This window comes from Larimichthys crocea, chromosome XXIV (assembly GCF_000972845.2).
Source record: "Larimichthys crocea isolate SSNF chromosome XXIV, L_crocea_2.0, whole genome shotgun sequence".
In the NCBI taxonomy this organism is placed as follows: Eukaryota; Metazoa; Chordata; class Actinopteri; family Sciaenidae; genus Larimichthys; species Larimichthys crocea.
The window spans coordinates 14,228,590-14,244,141 of record NC_040034.1 but is presented as its reverse complement, the minus strand read 5'-3'; the positions used below and the strand labels follow the sequence as shown (position 1 = coordinate 14,244,141).

General features: G+C 40.8%; 1 protein-coding gene across 4 annotated transcripts in view; it reads left to right on the top strand.

Annotated features, from left to right (window-relative positions):
* The window catches only part of arhgef10 (Rho guanine nucleotide exchange factor (GEF) 10), a 46,302-nt gene extending 30,802 nt beyond the window's left edge, over positions 1–15,500 (top strand). For all 4 annotated transcript variants that reach the window (XM_027274904.1, XM_019262137.2, XM_027274903.1 and 1 more), the window contains 8 exons: positions 419–505; positions 1,361–1,587; positions 1,761–1,918; positions 5,083–5,225; positions 7,007–7,181; positions 13,319–13,441; positions 13,945–14,463; positions 14,560–15,500. In XM_027274904.1, the coding sequence (XP_027130705.1) occupies positions 419–505; positions 1,361–1,587; positions 1,761–1,918; positions 5,083–5,225; positions 7,007–7,181; positions 13,319–13,441; positions 13,945–14,447 (1,416 nt within the window). In that variant the 3' untranslated portion in view covers positions 14,448–14,463; positions 14,560–15,500. The remainder of the gene's footprint in view (positions 1–418; positions 506–1,360; positions 1,588–1,760; positions 1,919–5,082; positions 5,226–7,006; positions 7,182–13,318; positions 13,442–13,944; positions 14,464–14,559) is intronic.
* The last annotated feature ends 52 nt before the right edge of the window (positions 15,501–15,552 follow it).

Here is a 15,552-nt window from a genome sequence, read left to right as displayed (position 1 = left end):
AAATAGTTTATTTGTTTTTTTTTTTGCTTGTGTTGTTTCTGTATGTAAGTATTTTTCTTGGCTGGACACGACTAAATGATGCTAATATGTGGAATGGGGTATTTAGTTGTGTGAGCATCAGACTACAACTCAGACAGTTGACTGTATATTAACTGTGGTGTGACAACCTGAGTGTCCCTTTATCAGTGACCTGTTTGTGTGTGTATCCTAAACGTCACATTCTTCCCTGTATGTCAGTACAATACTTAGTGTAATATTACACTATTGTTTTTTATCTTGACATTTATAGACACTAACTAAACACTAGAAACACACTTTATTTATGATGTGAATTCTCACATGGTAACTTGATGCAAGCACTCTGACCTGTTCCTTTATCTTTCTTGACCCTCTCTCATTATTTCCTTTTCGGCGGCAGGTGGAATGTGCTGTTCATAATCCAGAGCCTCACATCAACACAGAGAGCACAGCAGACACGCCCGTCGTGGGCCATGGCTGCGTCTGGGTGAGACAGTTTTACCTGAGTTGCTAGGTTTCATTTCAACAACTGCACAAAAAGTTAGTTTATTTTGAATTTTCTAATGGCTACCATAATAAAGTGGGTTTCTTCCACCCAGGCGGGATGTAAAAACACATTCATGCTTGAACTAGGGGATTTAGTTGATTGTGCTGAGTTGCTATGCATGTATGTATTGGCAAATGGTCTCACAGTCCTCTTATTTAAAGCATTTATTTTAAGATTTGCCACTTTTCAGTCAGTCTGACTCTTAGTTTTTTTATTTTATTCATTTATTTATTTTTTTTACCATAATGTGTTAGTAGAGCAGATGGTAAGTCTTTGGTGTTTATTTATTAAAATGTCTAATGTGCGCTTGAGAAAGACGATCAGGGTTTGAAAATGGTGGTTTCCGTACTGAAGGTTTTCTCAAAATAAATAATGAGTGTCATAATCATGGTAATCGCTCTTAATGCAGTGTTTTGGACCATCAGAGAAAACCTCAGCTCTGTTAAAGACACAAACATCACTCTAGTTATTTTTGTGGTGAGGTAATATATGTCCATTTGCTCAACGATAATTAAATGAAATGTTAGTTGTTTTAACATAATTGAAAGTTTTAGGAGATAAGTATTGGCCTCATATGATTTATATGATTTATATAAAATAGAATTAAACATTGCACTGTTGAGGGACTTTTTTTCTGAGTGCTGTTTGTTTTCTTTTACTTACACCATGTGGCTGGGTAACTAGAAAGATGTTCAGTCTTAACTGGGTTAAATCATTTATAGATTAGATAGTAATACATCTACATAAATAAATGAAAGTATCCTTGAAATAAAATGTTTTTTTATTTTTGCTCAGGTTGCAAGTTGCACCAACCAGATGGGTCAGATATCCATCGTGGCCATGCAGAACTCCAGCCCTAAGGTGACCGAGTGTTTCAATGTAGAGTCCCGTATCCTCTGCATGGCCTATGTCCCTGCAGAGCAATCCCACGAGAATGGTGAGAAGGTCCCTGAAAACAACCATGTCCCCACAGCGAAGGCCAGTGATACCCCCAGTGTCTGTTTGGGCATGGAAGAGGGCAGGTAAAAAAAACACTGTGTATTGTTCTGTACACACACACTTTGAACAAAATACAGTAAAATGTCCTGCAAACAATACACCAGAATCTCTTTTATTCTGCCAAACTGTTAGATAACATGCAGATAGAGTTGTGTGTGTGTGTGTCTGTTCTAATTTTATTTCCTGTCTTGTTTAGCATCATTGTGTATAAGAGCAGCCAGCGGTCCAAGAAAGTGCGTCTGCAGCATTTCTTCACCCCAGACAAGTCCACCGTCACCAGCCTGGTCTATACGAAACATTGTCTGTATGCCGGCTTGGTCAGCGGCTCTGTGGCGGTCTACTCCAGAGCACAAGGTGTGTGTTTCATGAGTGGAGGCACTTTCTGTATCTCTTCTGTTTTATTCTCAGAATTCCTCCCTTGTAATGTTTGTTGATACTCTTAAACAGGTATAATTAGGACCAGTACGAGGTTGAATTACTGTCATAGTGGGAAACAGAAATGCATTCATTGAGTTCATTAGATTTGTTTTAAAAACTGTGTAGGTTGACAGTGTTTACTTAAATATTTAGTCTGCACTAGCCCAGAATTTTGAAACCTCAACCATAATTAGCTAGGTATATGAATAAGAGCACTGTTGCTGACTTGGTTACTTTGTTAAAGGTTTAAGACACTTCTGATGACACAATTGACCAAGAGACCCAGCACCATATCTGACTTTTTACACTTAAAGGCAGAAAATGTAATGTGCCACGATGCTGCAGAGTTTGATGTTAAGTTGTCACAGCCAAACATTTGGCAACACTGAATGAAAGGGTTAATTGTGGGTAAAACATACACAGAGATGTTGTTTTGTCGTCCGTCCTTCCAACTGCTGTTTTCTTTCTCTGATTCTCTGGATGGCCGTTGTAAGTCAGAGGCTCACTGTGTAGCTCGAGGTCAGGGGTCTCCCCCTGCTCTGCGTTGAGGTTTCCGTTTGTTCAGTTGTCTGGGAGAAGCCGATCTGTTGGCGGTGACCTATTTAATGTATTCCCTTCCCCAGTCGAGCACAGACACATTAGAGGAAAGGATCAGGGCTGCACTCTTCCCACAGTCTTTCACATTCTGTGTTTTGTTCCATCACTTATTGGCTTTCATCACGGCGCAGAACCGAGGCTTTCAAAGCCTCCTCCTCTCTCTGTCTCTGCTTTTTCTCTGCGTCACATTATGTGGGTAAAGATAAGTACATAGTTGAGTGTGCAAGGAAGCTGAATCCTTGTAATTCTTGGCTGTCAAACATAAGTATTGGTATCACTATCATGAGATGCTAGCGTTAATAAAGGCTCCGTGCCCTCATATGACTCAAATTAGATTTACAACATCTACAGGGAAGAACTTTTAAGTGTCTCTGCTCAATTTCTAGCTTTGTTGTTCTGTTAACTTGATCTAGAGACAGAAACCGAGACAGAAAGAAGATGGATGATGGCCCGAGGACAAAAGCGCAGGAGGAAAATTATTCGAGCTCATTCCACAGTTGAACTACAGATTGCCTGGAGGAAACATCCTGTCTATATGTGACCGTTCAGGAATGTTTATTATGTCACACATTACTCATTGTTTTGATGTCACCTCTTTTCCCCCTTCCTTCTCCACACACCGTTAGACACTGGTAACTGAATGCTCCAGCAGCTTCAGTAACTGTTTTTGTTGTTTTTTTTGTCACCACTGGTGTGTCGAATGAATTCCCGGAAGGAAATCCTCGATCCTTTGAGTCTGATTTCTTTCCCATCAGCAGCTCTGTCACTGTCACTGGAACATGATGCTAAAATATGATGACTCATCCTGCATAGTTTGATAGGGAAACTGTTCCTCCGCGCCCCCGTTGTTATGCTGCTCAAGTACACTGTCACGGTGAAAGCTGTACACCATTAGCATTTAAAGCAGACTTGTGGTTTACATTGCAGAGAGGGAAGCAAGCAGAACTAGGAGAAATGAGCATTATATTATATTCTATGATGTTGCTGAAACCGTCTGCTGATCAAAGGGAACCTCACGGCGAATAGTGACGAGACATCAAAAGCTGAACAGACTGGAAGGTTGCATGAATCCTGCACAGAAATGTTATCCTGCCGTAGTTGCAGTGTGTCTGAAGCCGGCCAGTCAGCTTCATTCTGCCACGCTCGCTATTTCCTTTGTGACTGACAGTGTGAGAGATGGAGAAAGAGGGAGGCAATGATTCGGCAAAGGTCACACGTCGCAGCCAGACAGCCAGATAATAAATTCCTTTGTCCTCTATTCTGCGATCCTGTGTCATCTGCATCGTGCAACATTTGTCGAGGCTTTAACAAATGAAGAAAAATGATTGGCTTGTTTAATCTGCGTTCACTGCCCGGTCCGTGTGCTACAGTTTTGTGCACGTACACTGTGAGGAGAGGTTTGCTGCAGCCGACACTGACATGAAGGAATGCTTACAGCTTAAGCAGCGAGAGATGTGGGCAGACTTACATAACAGACTGCAAGTTGGCTCTCCTGTCATTTTTATCTTCTTTTTTCCTCCACTGCTCCTTTCCTCTTTCATTTTCTCGTTGGCATTCACCTACACGGTGTGATTATTACAATAATATACACAGGGCATTGCTGGAATGCTAATCCCACCGAGCCACTTTGGTAGGAGATTACCCTCACTTCCCCAGTCATTACTGTACCTCTGAAAGAACATCTATCCCTGCATGGCACCTCTGCCTTCAATAGCCGCCTTTGTGCCTTCTCTTAACAAACACTATTGGTGAGGCCTCAGTCACTTCCTGGCCCAGATTAGCTCAGGGAATGTGGAAGCTGGAGGAAATTAAGTTCCTATTCAACACCCTACTAGCTAAAAGCACATATGAGTTCATTTTTACTGATGCACATTCAGTGTAGAATTTATAAAACAGTACAAACACACGCACATCGATTTAAAATCTAAACCAGTGAACATAACGGTCGCTGAAATGTAACGTGTTTATTAATAAGACAACACTGCATGGGGTGTTTCATTGCAGCAGAGCTGGCAGTGTAGGTGCCCAGGCACATGTAGAACAGAGTGTGTAGGAGGTGTGTGTGGGATAGAGCTCAGCTCTGACTAATTCCCATTTATATTCATAGTGAAGGCTGTGAAAACCATCAATGGCCACTCCACCAGCATATTAGCAGACTTATAAATGCAGATGGCCTTTTTAGGCGACATTTATAAAGACAGAGTGACTGTTAGTGTGTCTTCTATCTAAACTGTTCTTTAACTGTGGTACATGAAATACTGCTAGAGGCTTACATCGCAGAAGATCATGCAGGAATCTTAATAGAAGAGAGATACAATACTGTATTATTTAGTATGTTGTAGCTTATGTTTCATTACACTGGAACCTTATTAGATTTCAGATCTGTACTCAATATATATTTTGTGTTTATATGTAAACTGCATTTTGTTCATAGTGTATTTCATAAAACGCATTTCTTTTATTCGCTGAGTACTGAGATGCCTATATTGTGTTTGTTCTTGCAGACGGTTTATGGAGTTATGAAAAGCCCAAGGTCCTGAAGCTGGGAGTCCTCCCAGTCAAGGCCATGCTGGCTGTGGAAGAGCACCTCTGGGCTTCATCAGGTGGACAGGTCTTCATCATTAGTGCCCGCACACATTGCGTAGAGGTACGTAACCTAACTCTGGCGCTGTTACATCCATGTCTATGTCAAAAATAGCAGCAGAGTCCAATCTGGATCTGAAAGTTGTGAACAAAGATACATTTTGAATGTAGAGTTTCCCAAGAAGCAACCAGTGAAAACTGCGGCAACTAAAACTATACTAACGTCTAGTGGATGAAGGCGCCTCATTTCCCTTCCTGGGGTTTCTTATTTCCAAATCCTGAAATATGGATGGTATTCCCTGTGTGTGTGTGTTCTGGCCTCGTTTAGGGAATTGAAGCACCTGCCATGGGTCCAGGAATAGTAACCTTCCTCTGACATGCACTCACTCATAATCTGTTTAGCCTCATTAAGCTCATTATGTTGGACCACCTGCCTATCCCGCTCTCTTTTCCTCACTGAGGACTTACAGTTAGTTTACAGTGGTGACTGTAAGGGAAAGCGGAGAGAGGTTGGGATGAAGAGGAAGAATTGGACGAATGGCTTCAAAGAAATTGGATATTTAAATAATTATGGATTAAATACTATATATGGGTAGATATAATATAAAAACAATCGTTAAAATGTATAAACATTATATTATTATATTTTATGTTCCCTCATCACCACATTTTATCAGAACCCTGTACTGACACACTTGTGAATGGACTCACCTTAACCAAATATAACTCCACCTACATGTAGAGCAATGTGTGGTGAGATTATGTAACCACTGGTGATGGAAAAAGCCCAGCGTATTGGTCTCCATGCAAAGGGTATTTACACTCTGCACGTATTTGAAGCTATTGTTGTTCACACTAATGGAAGAAAAGGAAAATCAAGAGTTAGAAAATAACTTTATATAAAATAATGTATTAAACATCACCCTTCAGAGTTTGTCCTCTTTTGACTACACCTGACAATCTCATCATGTTCTGAAAAATTGTCATCACAACTGAATAAACATTGTTGACACATTTGGCCAAAATGTTGTCTATTGTAGAAATGTGATTCTTTTGCTTCCATTTCGATGGTGAAGTGTAATCACAGGGTCCCAGACGTTACAACCACCAACAATGCATGGGCTGCTGTAGTCTAAACAGACTGAAACAGACTTTCTGTGGGTTGATTGGTGTCACAAGATTTTTAAATAGTTTTTTCTGTTGTTTGTAGTCAGACACAATACAGTCAAAAAAATTCACAATGTAGCCACTGTTATGTGTGGCCTGTGTTTAAAATATCACTAGCAACAATTCTGAGTGTTTTGCAGTGTTATTTTCAGATTCTGTGTCGTAATAAAGCAAACCGAATCACTTGTCCTGTGTCCGGCATTAAGAAAAAAAATATATTGTTTGGTTTTATGATGGCACTCCCTATATTTGCCTTGTATTTGCATAAACAATAACAGTCTCGCTCTATCATAGGCAACATAACACAAGAGCTACAGAGTTTGAATAACAACCCGGATGGATTTACAACTCCTTCTTATCCATTTTACAAACACGTCTTGTCCTGCACCTTAACTTGTTGAGCAAGCCACCGAACAAACATTCACCGGGGAGAAGTACACTGCTAATGTCAGTTGGCTGGTTATAAAATTGAACAGCATGTGGTCTTTACTCCTTAATATAGAGTAAGGACCACACACTCACTTTTCTGATATTTTTTTGATGAAATTTTGATAAACCCGCTCTTAGTAAAGGTTATTGTCACTTTGACAACAGGCATCTTGCCTCAGGCTGCATTTATTATGAATGTGCTATAAGTAATACCTAACTCAAGTTACACTGTTGTGTCTCCCTGTCCAGAGGCAGCTGGAGGCCCACCAGGAAGAGGGCATGGTGGTGTCCCACATGGTGGTGGCTGGTGTGGGCATCTGGATTGCATTCAGCTCTGGTTCCACACTACGCCTTTTCCACACCGAGACCCTGGAGCACCTGCAGGACATTAATATTGCCACACCTGTCCACCATACAATGCCTGGTAAGACAAGCCTAACCTTTATTTGCAGACTGACAAATTATAACTGGGAATATACAGCGACATTGTGTAGAAATCTTTATTTTTGTGATTTTTGTGCTCCCAGTCTCAGAGTGGAATACCACTGCAGTAAATATGGACAGTTGTACACGTGTATTTGTTATGACGTTATTTCTTTGCTAACAGCCAAACATCAAGCAAGTGCAACAACACAAAACACAGAATCCAGCTAATATTACTTACTAATCTAACAGCAAAGAAGCCCATCTCGACGTCTTTCAGACTTTAATTTCACAAAGCTCTCTCCAACAACTACAACGAGCCTCTTGCTCTGTCACTCTCTCCTTCTGCCTTTTAAGCTTCCACTATATCCATAGAGGTGGTTCAAAACTTAAAGAAAAACTACAGCACTGTAGCATCCAGAGGTTTTTCTCATCTTGTAGAAGTTATGGTGAATCTGTGGTCTTACCATCTTTTCCCACTTGAACAACCACATCCTCTTTCATTTCTCTTTGCCTGCCCTTGAGTGTCAGTCAGTAATGTGATCCGTGCGCACAAGTCTGAAACCTTTTTAGAGAGTGTCAAGCGGTCTGACAGAAAACAGCACAGCATATTTGTTTTCCCTTTTGATATCTGATCTTGTGATTATCTGCACAAATAAACTTATTCAAATACAGCCGCGTATTTGCAGACTGTGATGCAGGTCCCATGACCTCATATTTTTTAGTGCTGTCTTCCATGGTGCCTGTTAGTAATTAGCTGACATCAGCGTAGGTGCTCTGCTCTTGTTGTGACAGGTTTGTAATGCTCTCGTCCTCTTTCAAAGGCTCCTTTAGTCTAAACAGGGAATCGGGAACCTCTCATTTTATCTCTATTCATAGTTTAGCAGCAACACTTCTGACCTCGTCAAGTCATTTTTAAGGAAACTTAGTCTGGGAAAAGAAGATCAAACCCAAATATGAACACTTGTGAAAACAAATAATGGAACATCCTTTTGATAACTGACCGAATATAGAATTATGAATTATAACATGTCATTGAAATATACAATGTATTCGCAGCTGAGCTACGAGTCGAGCTTATGGAGTTAAAGCATAAAATAACATTTCTCAGCTCTCTGAAACATTAATGGTACCAAAGATCAAGTGCTTGTTTGCATAACTTGTGATTATGTGAACAAATTCATCACTTAAAAAGTAGAAACAACACGTTCCCTACTAACACGTAACCTCAGTCCATCAGAACTTAACGCAAAGCATGAACAAAGGTTTTCTTTGTAATGTGGGTTATCTGAAGGTTGACTTTTTCCCCTTGAACAGATCTAATAAAGCATTACTTACGAGTGCAGTAATTCTGATGAGAACAGTAGTTTGTCTTTGCTTTGAAGAGCAATTTACTTCACTTACATCATTCCACTGTAATGTTTCAACTTTCATCTCTGATCGTGTAAGGCACTGCGAATGTGAACCTGTCATTAACAGGTTGTAGTCACTGCAGAACAATGACAGGGGCGAGACAAACATCTCACACGATTTCATACCAGATAAGTTTAATTGAAGGGGACAAATGTTTTTTTTAGAGGCTGAACTTTTATCTGTGTGGTCCAAAACCAAGGAGGATATTACAATGTAAGAACACAGTCAAGAACTCATGTTGTTCTTGAGTAGTGGTGACATTAGTTTTGTTACTATGGAAACTGTTGTCATCACAGTAGATGATTTTATATTTAGTGTGCGGCAGTTGATTGTGAAACCGTTTCCTGACGTCTGTGTTTAAGCCAGAGGTTGTCGCACAGGATGTTGGGATCAAATGAAATGACAGTCTGTGACAATCGTCCCGAGCTGAAGTCATTAGGGCTGCCCGCTTTGGATTTCATAATCTGCCGCGTTAGATCAGCTTGACCGAAGAACACTCAGCCTGAAAGGATGATTGTAGTCGCCTTTTCTTTTTTGTTTTTGGTGAGGAGAGATTGCTTCTGTTGGTACAAAGTCAGGATTTGTGCAGTCCAATCGTTGCTACTTTCATGCTGAGTAATACAGACAGCTGTGGTTTGGCGTGCATTTCCTGAAGCATTCTTTGTAATGTTGTCTTGAAGTTTTGCACAAATGTTGTTGAACAATCAGCCCTTCGCCCTCCTCTTGAAACCGGACTATACAATGTTTTGATCTGAGTTATATTTTGTGTTGACATCTGCACGTGTGTTGTGGTCAGCAGTTAACGACGAGCCTGCAAGTTGTTCTGTGCAATCTCATCTTCAGCATCATTAGCAGCCTGGGAAAAGAAGCCTGGGCTGTGTGCTGTTTAGTCTTCAGATGGAGAACTCTGTTATTGCCACAAGATAGTAATAACATTTGCGAAAGGCATCGCAAGTAATTTAGCTGACAAAATGACAAAAGTGAACGTGTGGCTCAGCAGAAGGTCAGTTCTCATGTAACTAGCAGTCGGGAGATTGTTTTAAATGTCACTTAGCTGTTAGAGTGGCCATGAAGACAGAAGCCAGTTCTGTGAAGGCTCTGAAACAATCTGCGAGAGAGAACCATCCACTCACAGCTTCTCGTATCCATGGCTACAAGTTGTTCAGTGTGGACAGTGATTAAGAGCATTTCTGTACCGGCATGCTTCTGACTGCAGAGGATTATGAACAGGAGAAACACTACATTTAAAACAACTCATGTTCTGTGTGTAAAAATGTAAGAGATGACCAACTGCTGGGAGTCACCACCCTCACTCGATACTGTGGGAGAATCTTCCTGTGATGCCCAGTGTTTAGAGTTAGAAGAGGAAGGCCTCTTTCAGACAGATGTGAATGATAAAAGCAGCCTGCTTTGGGACCTTGCTGCCCATATTGGCTAATAGGATCCATGCAACCGCAGAGGAAGCTGGTTCTGAGACAGACCACCACACAGCTTTCATCTTCTGGGCCTCGCCATTAAGAGCTCACTTCCTCTGATAATAGTATTGGGTCGCTGGACTGTCAGTCAGCATGGAAATCAAACGTTTTTCACAGAGTTTAAATCTACAGTTTGTGATCTAAACGAAGCAAGCCGCTCTGTTGCGATCTGTGCTTTTCCAGAATTCTCCACAGTGGCATTGGCTGTTGCTGTGAAACACAATGAGACCAAAAAAATGTGCTGTTTCTGCACAAACTCTGATGTAATTGGAACTGCCAGCCAAACTGTTTGGACAGGAGGGACTGCCTACAATCGATGTGTTAGAAGCAAAAGAGTGATGGGTCTTTCTTCTGCAATTCAGTGCTCCATTAATGTACATTTACTGTGACACAGGCTAAAACTAATATCAGCTTATCAGAAAATGACATGTAATGACACTGTGCTGATATTTGATCTCAGATTTCTGCGGGAAAGTCCACGTTATTACATTACAACTCCTAATGCATTTTTGGCTTGTGTACAGAACACACAGTCATGCTCACAATCTGAGATACAGGGCGTTGTCTTCAGTGTGAATGGCTTTATAAATGGTGCAGTGTTGAAATGCAGGAGGTGCTCCAGGTGGGGTTATCCTACTCGTGTTCATGCACGTTGGAGCAATTCTGCTAACTCTCGTCATCACAGACAGGAGTTCCTTATCCAGGCGCTAAAACAGACAGCAGGCTAATGAGCGATAATAGCAGCAATTTTCACTCTAACTCATAGCTAGTGTTTGTTAAGGAATCCTGTGCAGCTCATGTTTTAGAGTAATTTAGTGCTGTTAGTGTTTGATTGAGTGATAATTTGAACACACTAGTTTGTTTTATTGAACCTCTGGTTCCACTTAATCTTATTTCCAAATATTTCAAAAGCTGTTAAATAAGGTAAAGTGTAAGTGTAAATAAAGATCAAATTTCATAAAAGAGAACATTGTCTTAATAAGTTCTCATTAAGCACTTCTGAAAGAAGTAGTCCTCCATCAAAGCAGACTGTACCATGATGATGTCTCAGAGGATGGTGGCTGGCTGTGCTAAGGGTCTAGTCTGCCTTTGTCTGCTGCTCTGTGACCTAAATATTCAGCCATGCGTGGCCTAATGGGAGACAAACATCGGAGGGTGGGGGAGGCGGGCAGTAAATAACACCTCCAGCTCTTCTTTGTTTGTTTATACACCACCATTGTTGCATGCATCCTAACATGGATAAGACACTTAAGCCTGAATGAACATCCACTCCCTTCAGAGACACAAGAACCGATAGGATCACGTACTGTAGCTATGTGAAACTGAGCTGCTCCAGTTAACGTTAATCTAATCTCTTCAGAAAAGTAGACATGGAAATGCAGTTGATTGATCATGATCAGTGAGGTATTTATTCTTATTTTTTATGGCATGGCTCTATGCCAGTCAGGTCAGTCCACAAATTTGATGCAGACTGAACTACCTCAGCAACTAGTGAATCATTCTATACAGACATTGATGATCCTTATGGGATGAAGCCCTCTGACTTTGGTGATCTCTCATGAGGTTGACGTTTTAACATTTTTTTAGTGATTTCACTTTGGTGACCGTCCAATCCCCCAATGAGCGTTAACGTTACCATGCTAACATTCTAAATTAAAAGTTTAAACCTGCTAAACATCAGCATGCCAACTTTTGTTATTAGCGTTTAGCTCAAAGCACTGCTGCACTGAAGTATATCCTCTCAAAGAGAAACTAACATGCCAGCTTTTTCAGTGTAGCTAAACTTTACTCAGTCATCAATCAATCAATTGCTAAAATTTGCGTTTGTATCATTTAGTATATAAAATTTAAAACCCAAAGCTCAGTTACTCACATCGTGTGGATCCAAGGTATTTCAAGACAGATTAACGGATTGGCTGATGTACTGTGGTGTATTATTGTAATGTTTGGGATTTGCTCCTCCCTCCTGCTGTTGGTTGTCAGGACTAAGTGCAGATCAAAGCGGTGTTCTGGTATAGGATCAGGGCTTGGAGTTGGACCGTGTTAACGTTCATTCTGGGTTTATTTTAGTTCACCATCTGGGTGGGGAACTCCAAATATTATGAAAAGAGGAAGTTGAGCAAGGCCCCCAACCAGCAGTCTGTGCATTTCTGCTAACTCTGGGCCCTCATTAGAAGCACATGTGGTCAGGACTCAGGTCCCGGTCTTCAACTGTACCTACCTGCCTATCTGGCATTATTCCTGGAAGTGTGGCGTGTGTGTGCCCAATGCAAGGGGTCAGCTCTAGTGAGGGGGGTCAGGCAGAGAGACTGGGAGTAATTTTTCCTAAAGCCCAAGAGGATTACTTTGAGGGAGGAAATTCAAGTCAAGCTGTTATAGCAGTAATGACTCATGGCAGTCTCGCCTCCCACATCGCAGGACTGAAAAGACTGTTTTTGCAAAACCCCAGATTCTTGTTACAATCATAAAAAAAAAAAAACGATGATAAAAATGTCCGACTAGTTACTGTTTGTTGCACAGCTCATTTCTGACAAGGCTCCCGTGTGGGGACGGCCAGAAATGAAAGCCAAATTCCATATAATAAGTCACCAGATACGGCAAGCCTGACTTTATTGCCATGATTACTGAAAGGTGGCGTTAACTCAACAATCAGAGCATTTACAGTCCAAAGTGGCATCACAGTGATTTTTTCTGACCAGAGCTGAAGGGAAAAGGTCAGGTCAGATTGTCCTGTTGTAACTGCCACAGAGGCAGAGCTCCTTGCTTAATTACAGCATTACGCTTCACTCATTCTGTTGCATAACACTTTTGTGTTTGTTTGTTTGACTCGAAGTCGACCATAATGGGGCATTTTTCTGTGTTCAGACACTTGAAAAGAGTTGGTTTTTTATCCCGGCCTCCTCTTTTACGTTGCCCTGGAGACAAATAACCGTTGTTGCTGCAGAAATGTCCCCACTCATGAAAAAAGATACACCCTCTCCCTCCCACGCATCACACCATATTCAAGTGGTCCATTAACTGTGCTCTTTTTTTTTAGATTTTTTTTTTTCTTTTTTCCTTTATTGTTCACGAGCGTTCATGATGCATCTTTTTGAGGTCTGACCAGTCATGCTTGATCTGTAAATCACTCAGGGTGGGAGAATATGTTTGCCAAGAAAACAGTCACCAGCTGCTTCTCTCAATATTTCTAACTGAAATTAATAAAAGCATGATTAAACCAATGTTGTGTTTGTTTGTTTTTTGTCCACAGGGAACCAGAGAGTGTCTGTGAGCAGTCTGCTGGTCTGTCATGGTCTGCTGCTGGTAGGGACCAACCTGGGGGTGACTGTGGCCCTCTCTGTCCCCAGACTGCAGGGGATCCCCAAAGTCACAGGTAACACCGAAACCTCTATCCTATATTATGTTATATATAATATACTTATACATATAGGCTTGCAACTAAGGATTATTGCCATTATTAATTAGTCTATGATTATTCACCAGACTGAAATTTAGAATATTATTAATATTACATGTTCATATTATGATGTAAAATGTGGGGAAATGTTTTTGTTACACAAATTACTTAGAGTATTTTTGCTTTTATCAAAATTGTTTTCTGCTGATCAACCAATTGATGAATCAAATAACTGCTTTATCACTACATATCTACATAACATTGGAATGTAAATAGGGCTGTTATCAATTATCTAGTTATCAATCATCAAAACAGTTGCTAGGACAACTAACACAAAAAAATAATTGGAGAGTTACTTTCAAAATTTAGAAGTGTTGAATGATCAGATATGTATTCTGGTAATATATATATATATATATATATATATATATATATATATATTGTTTCGATGATATTAAAGTGGCTGTACGTGTTGTCAGGTCGGGGGATGGTGTCCTTACACGCTCACAATGGACCTGTCAAGTTCCTCACCGTGGCTGCTGCGGTGTGTAACCGACCCTCTGCCCTGCCATCATCCACTTCTTCCACCTTAGTCCAGCCAACGGAGACAGATGATGGAGAGAACACGCAGCCACCTTCAGATTCAGCCCTGACTCCCCCTCAGGGTCGGGGTGTGTGGTTGGGAGAGGCAGGCTGTACCACCATGGCTCTCCAGGACTCCCTGTCCTCATCCTGTGGCTCCCTAGCTCCATCGCAGGGCTCTTTGGAGCATGGGCCAGAGGACGGGGCCCTTTACGACGTGCTTCATGATCCGGCCCATCACCAGAAGGGCCGCCGGGCCAGCAAGGTGGATGTCAGCTCTTTGCTGGTGGTGTCTGGAGGTCTGGGACACCGCAAGGTCAACAAAAAGACCAAACAGTCTCGCCACGAGGACACCACCTCTACCATCATGATCTGGCAGATCCCGTTACTGAACATGTGACACCAAAAGCACCTTGGTAGGCTTGACATTTCAACAGCCACCAGTAGAAGATTGAATTTCATACCTGAATATCTGAATAAGGATCTTACCTGTATTCTCTGTCTCTTTTCAGGATTAAAGAGAAGTGCTGCACATAACTGTCACAGGAGGATCTGTTGATACACTTCACAGAACATTTGGGATCAATAAAAACAACTAAATGTCTTATTGAAACCAGAAGCGCATTAAGCTTCTTCCACAATACTCTGATGTTGTTTCTAATGATGTATCCTACCATAAAAAAACAAAGGATCAATGTAACCACTCAATCATGATGCTTGACAGCACAAAGAGCACCCTACAGACCAATCAAAGGATATATTGTATTTAAAAACACTGAAAGGTCTTTACTTTCACCCTCTGATAAAGTTGGTTGTTGTTCTGTAACATGGTTAATACATAACTCTCCAGTGTTTGTGCCATACCAGCTTACTGTATAGGACTGCAGTATTTAAATCAGTGTTGAGAAGAAGCGAGAAAGGCGTGTAAGGTAACGATGGGGCTTTGAATCTGTTACATAAAAGTTTTTTTTTAAATCAAGATTAGGATTAGGTTTTGGCCACATTTGAGATCATCTGTCAAGGCCAGAGTTGTAAATATGAAGTATGACAACTCAGGATTACATTTGTATGAGTTTTATGGTCAGAGAACGTTTCTGTGTTTATATGGAATCAAATCCTTTTACTATTGAACTATTGAGCTCGTCCGCTGCTCCTACTATTCTGTTAACAGCGAAAAGGGATTAAAAAGGTGAAATTTTGATAACTGAATTAGTTCGGGATGGCTTGATGAGAATCCCTGGCTGGCCAGGTTTTCTATTCATAAAGGAATTAAAGAGTAATTATCACCTGGAGAGATTTTTTCCCCCCCTATTGCATTTTTGTGTCTCACATGAGGATATTTAAAAAAAATAAAAATAAAAAAATAAGACAAACAGCTTTATACTTTTGTCACATTTTGTATGTACTTCTGTTACATGTATTAACAAAATCATAAACTGTTTTATTGAGCAAACCTTGTGAGCTTCATTTTTCAAAGCATGCATGCATTTCTGTGAGTTTTATCC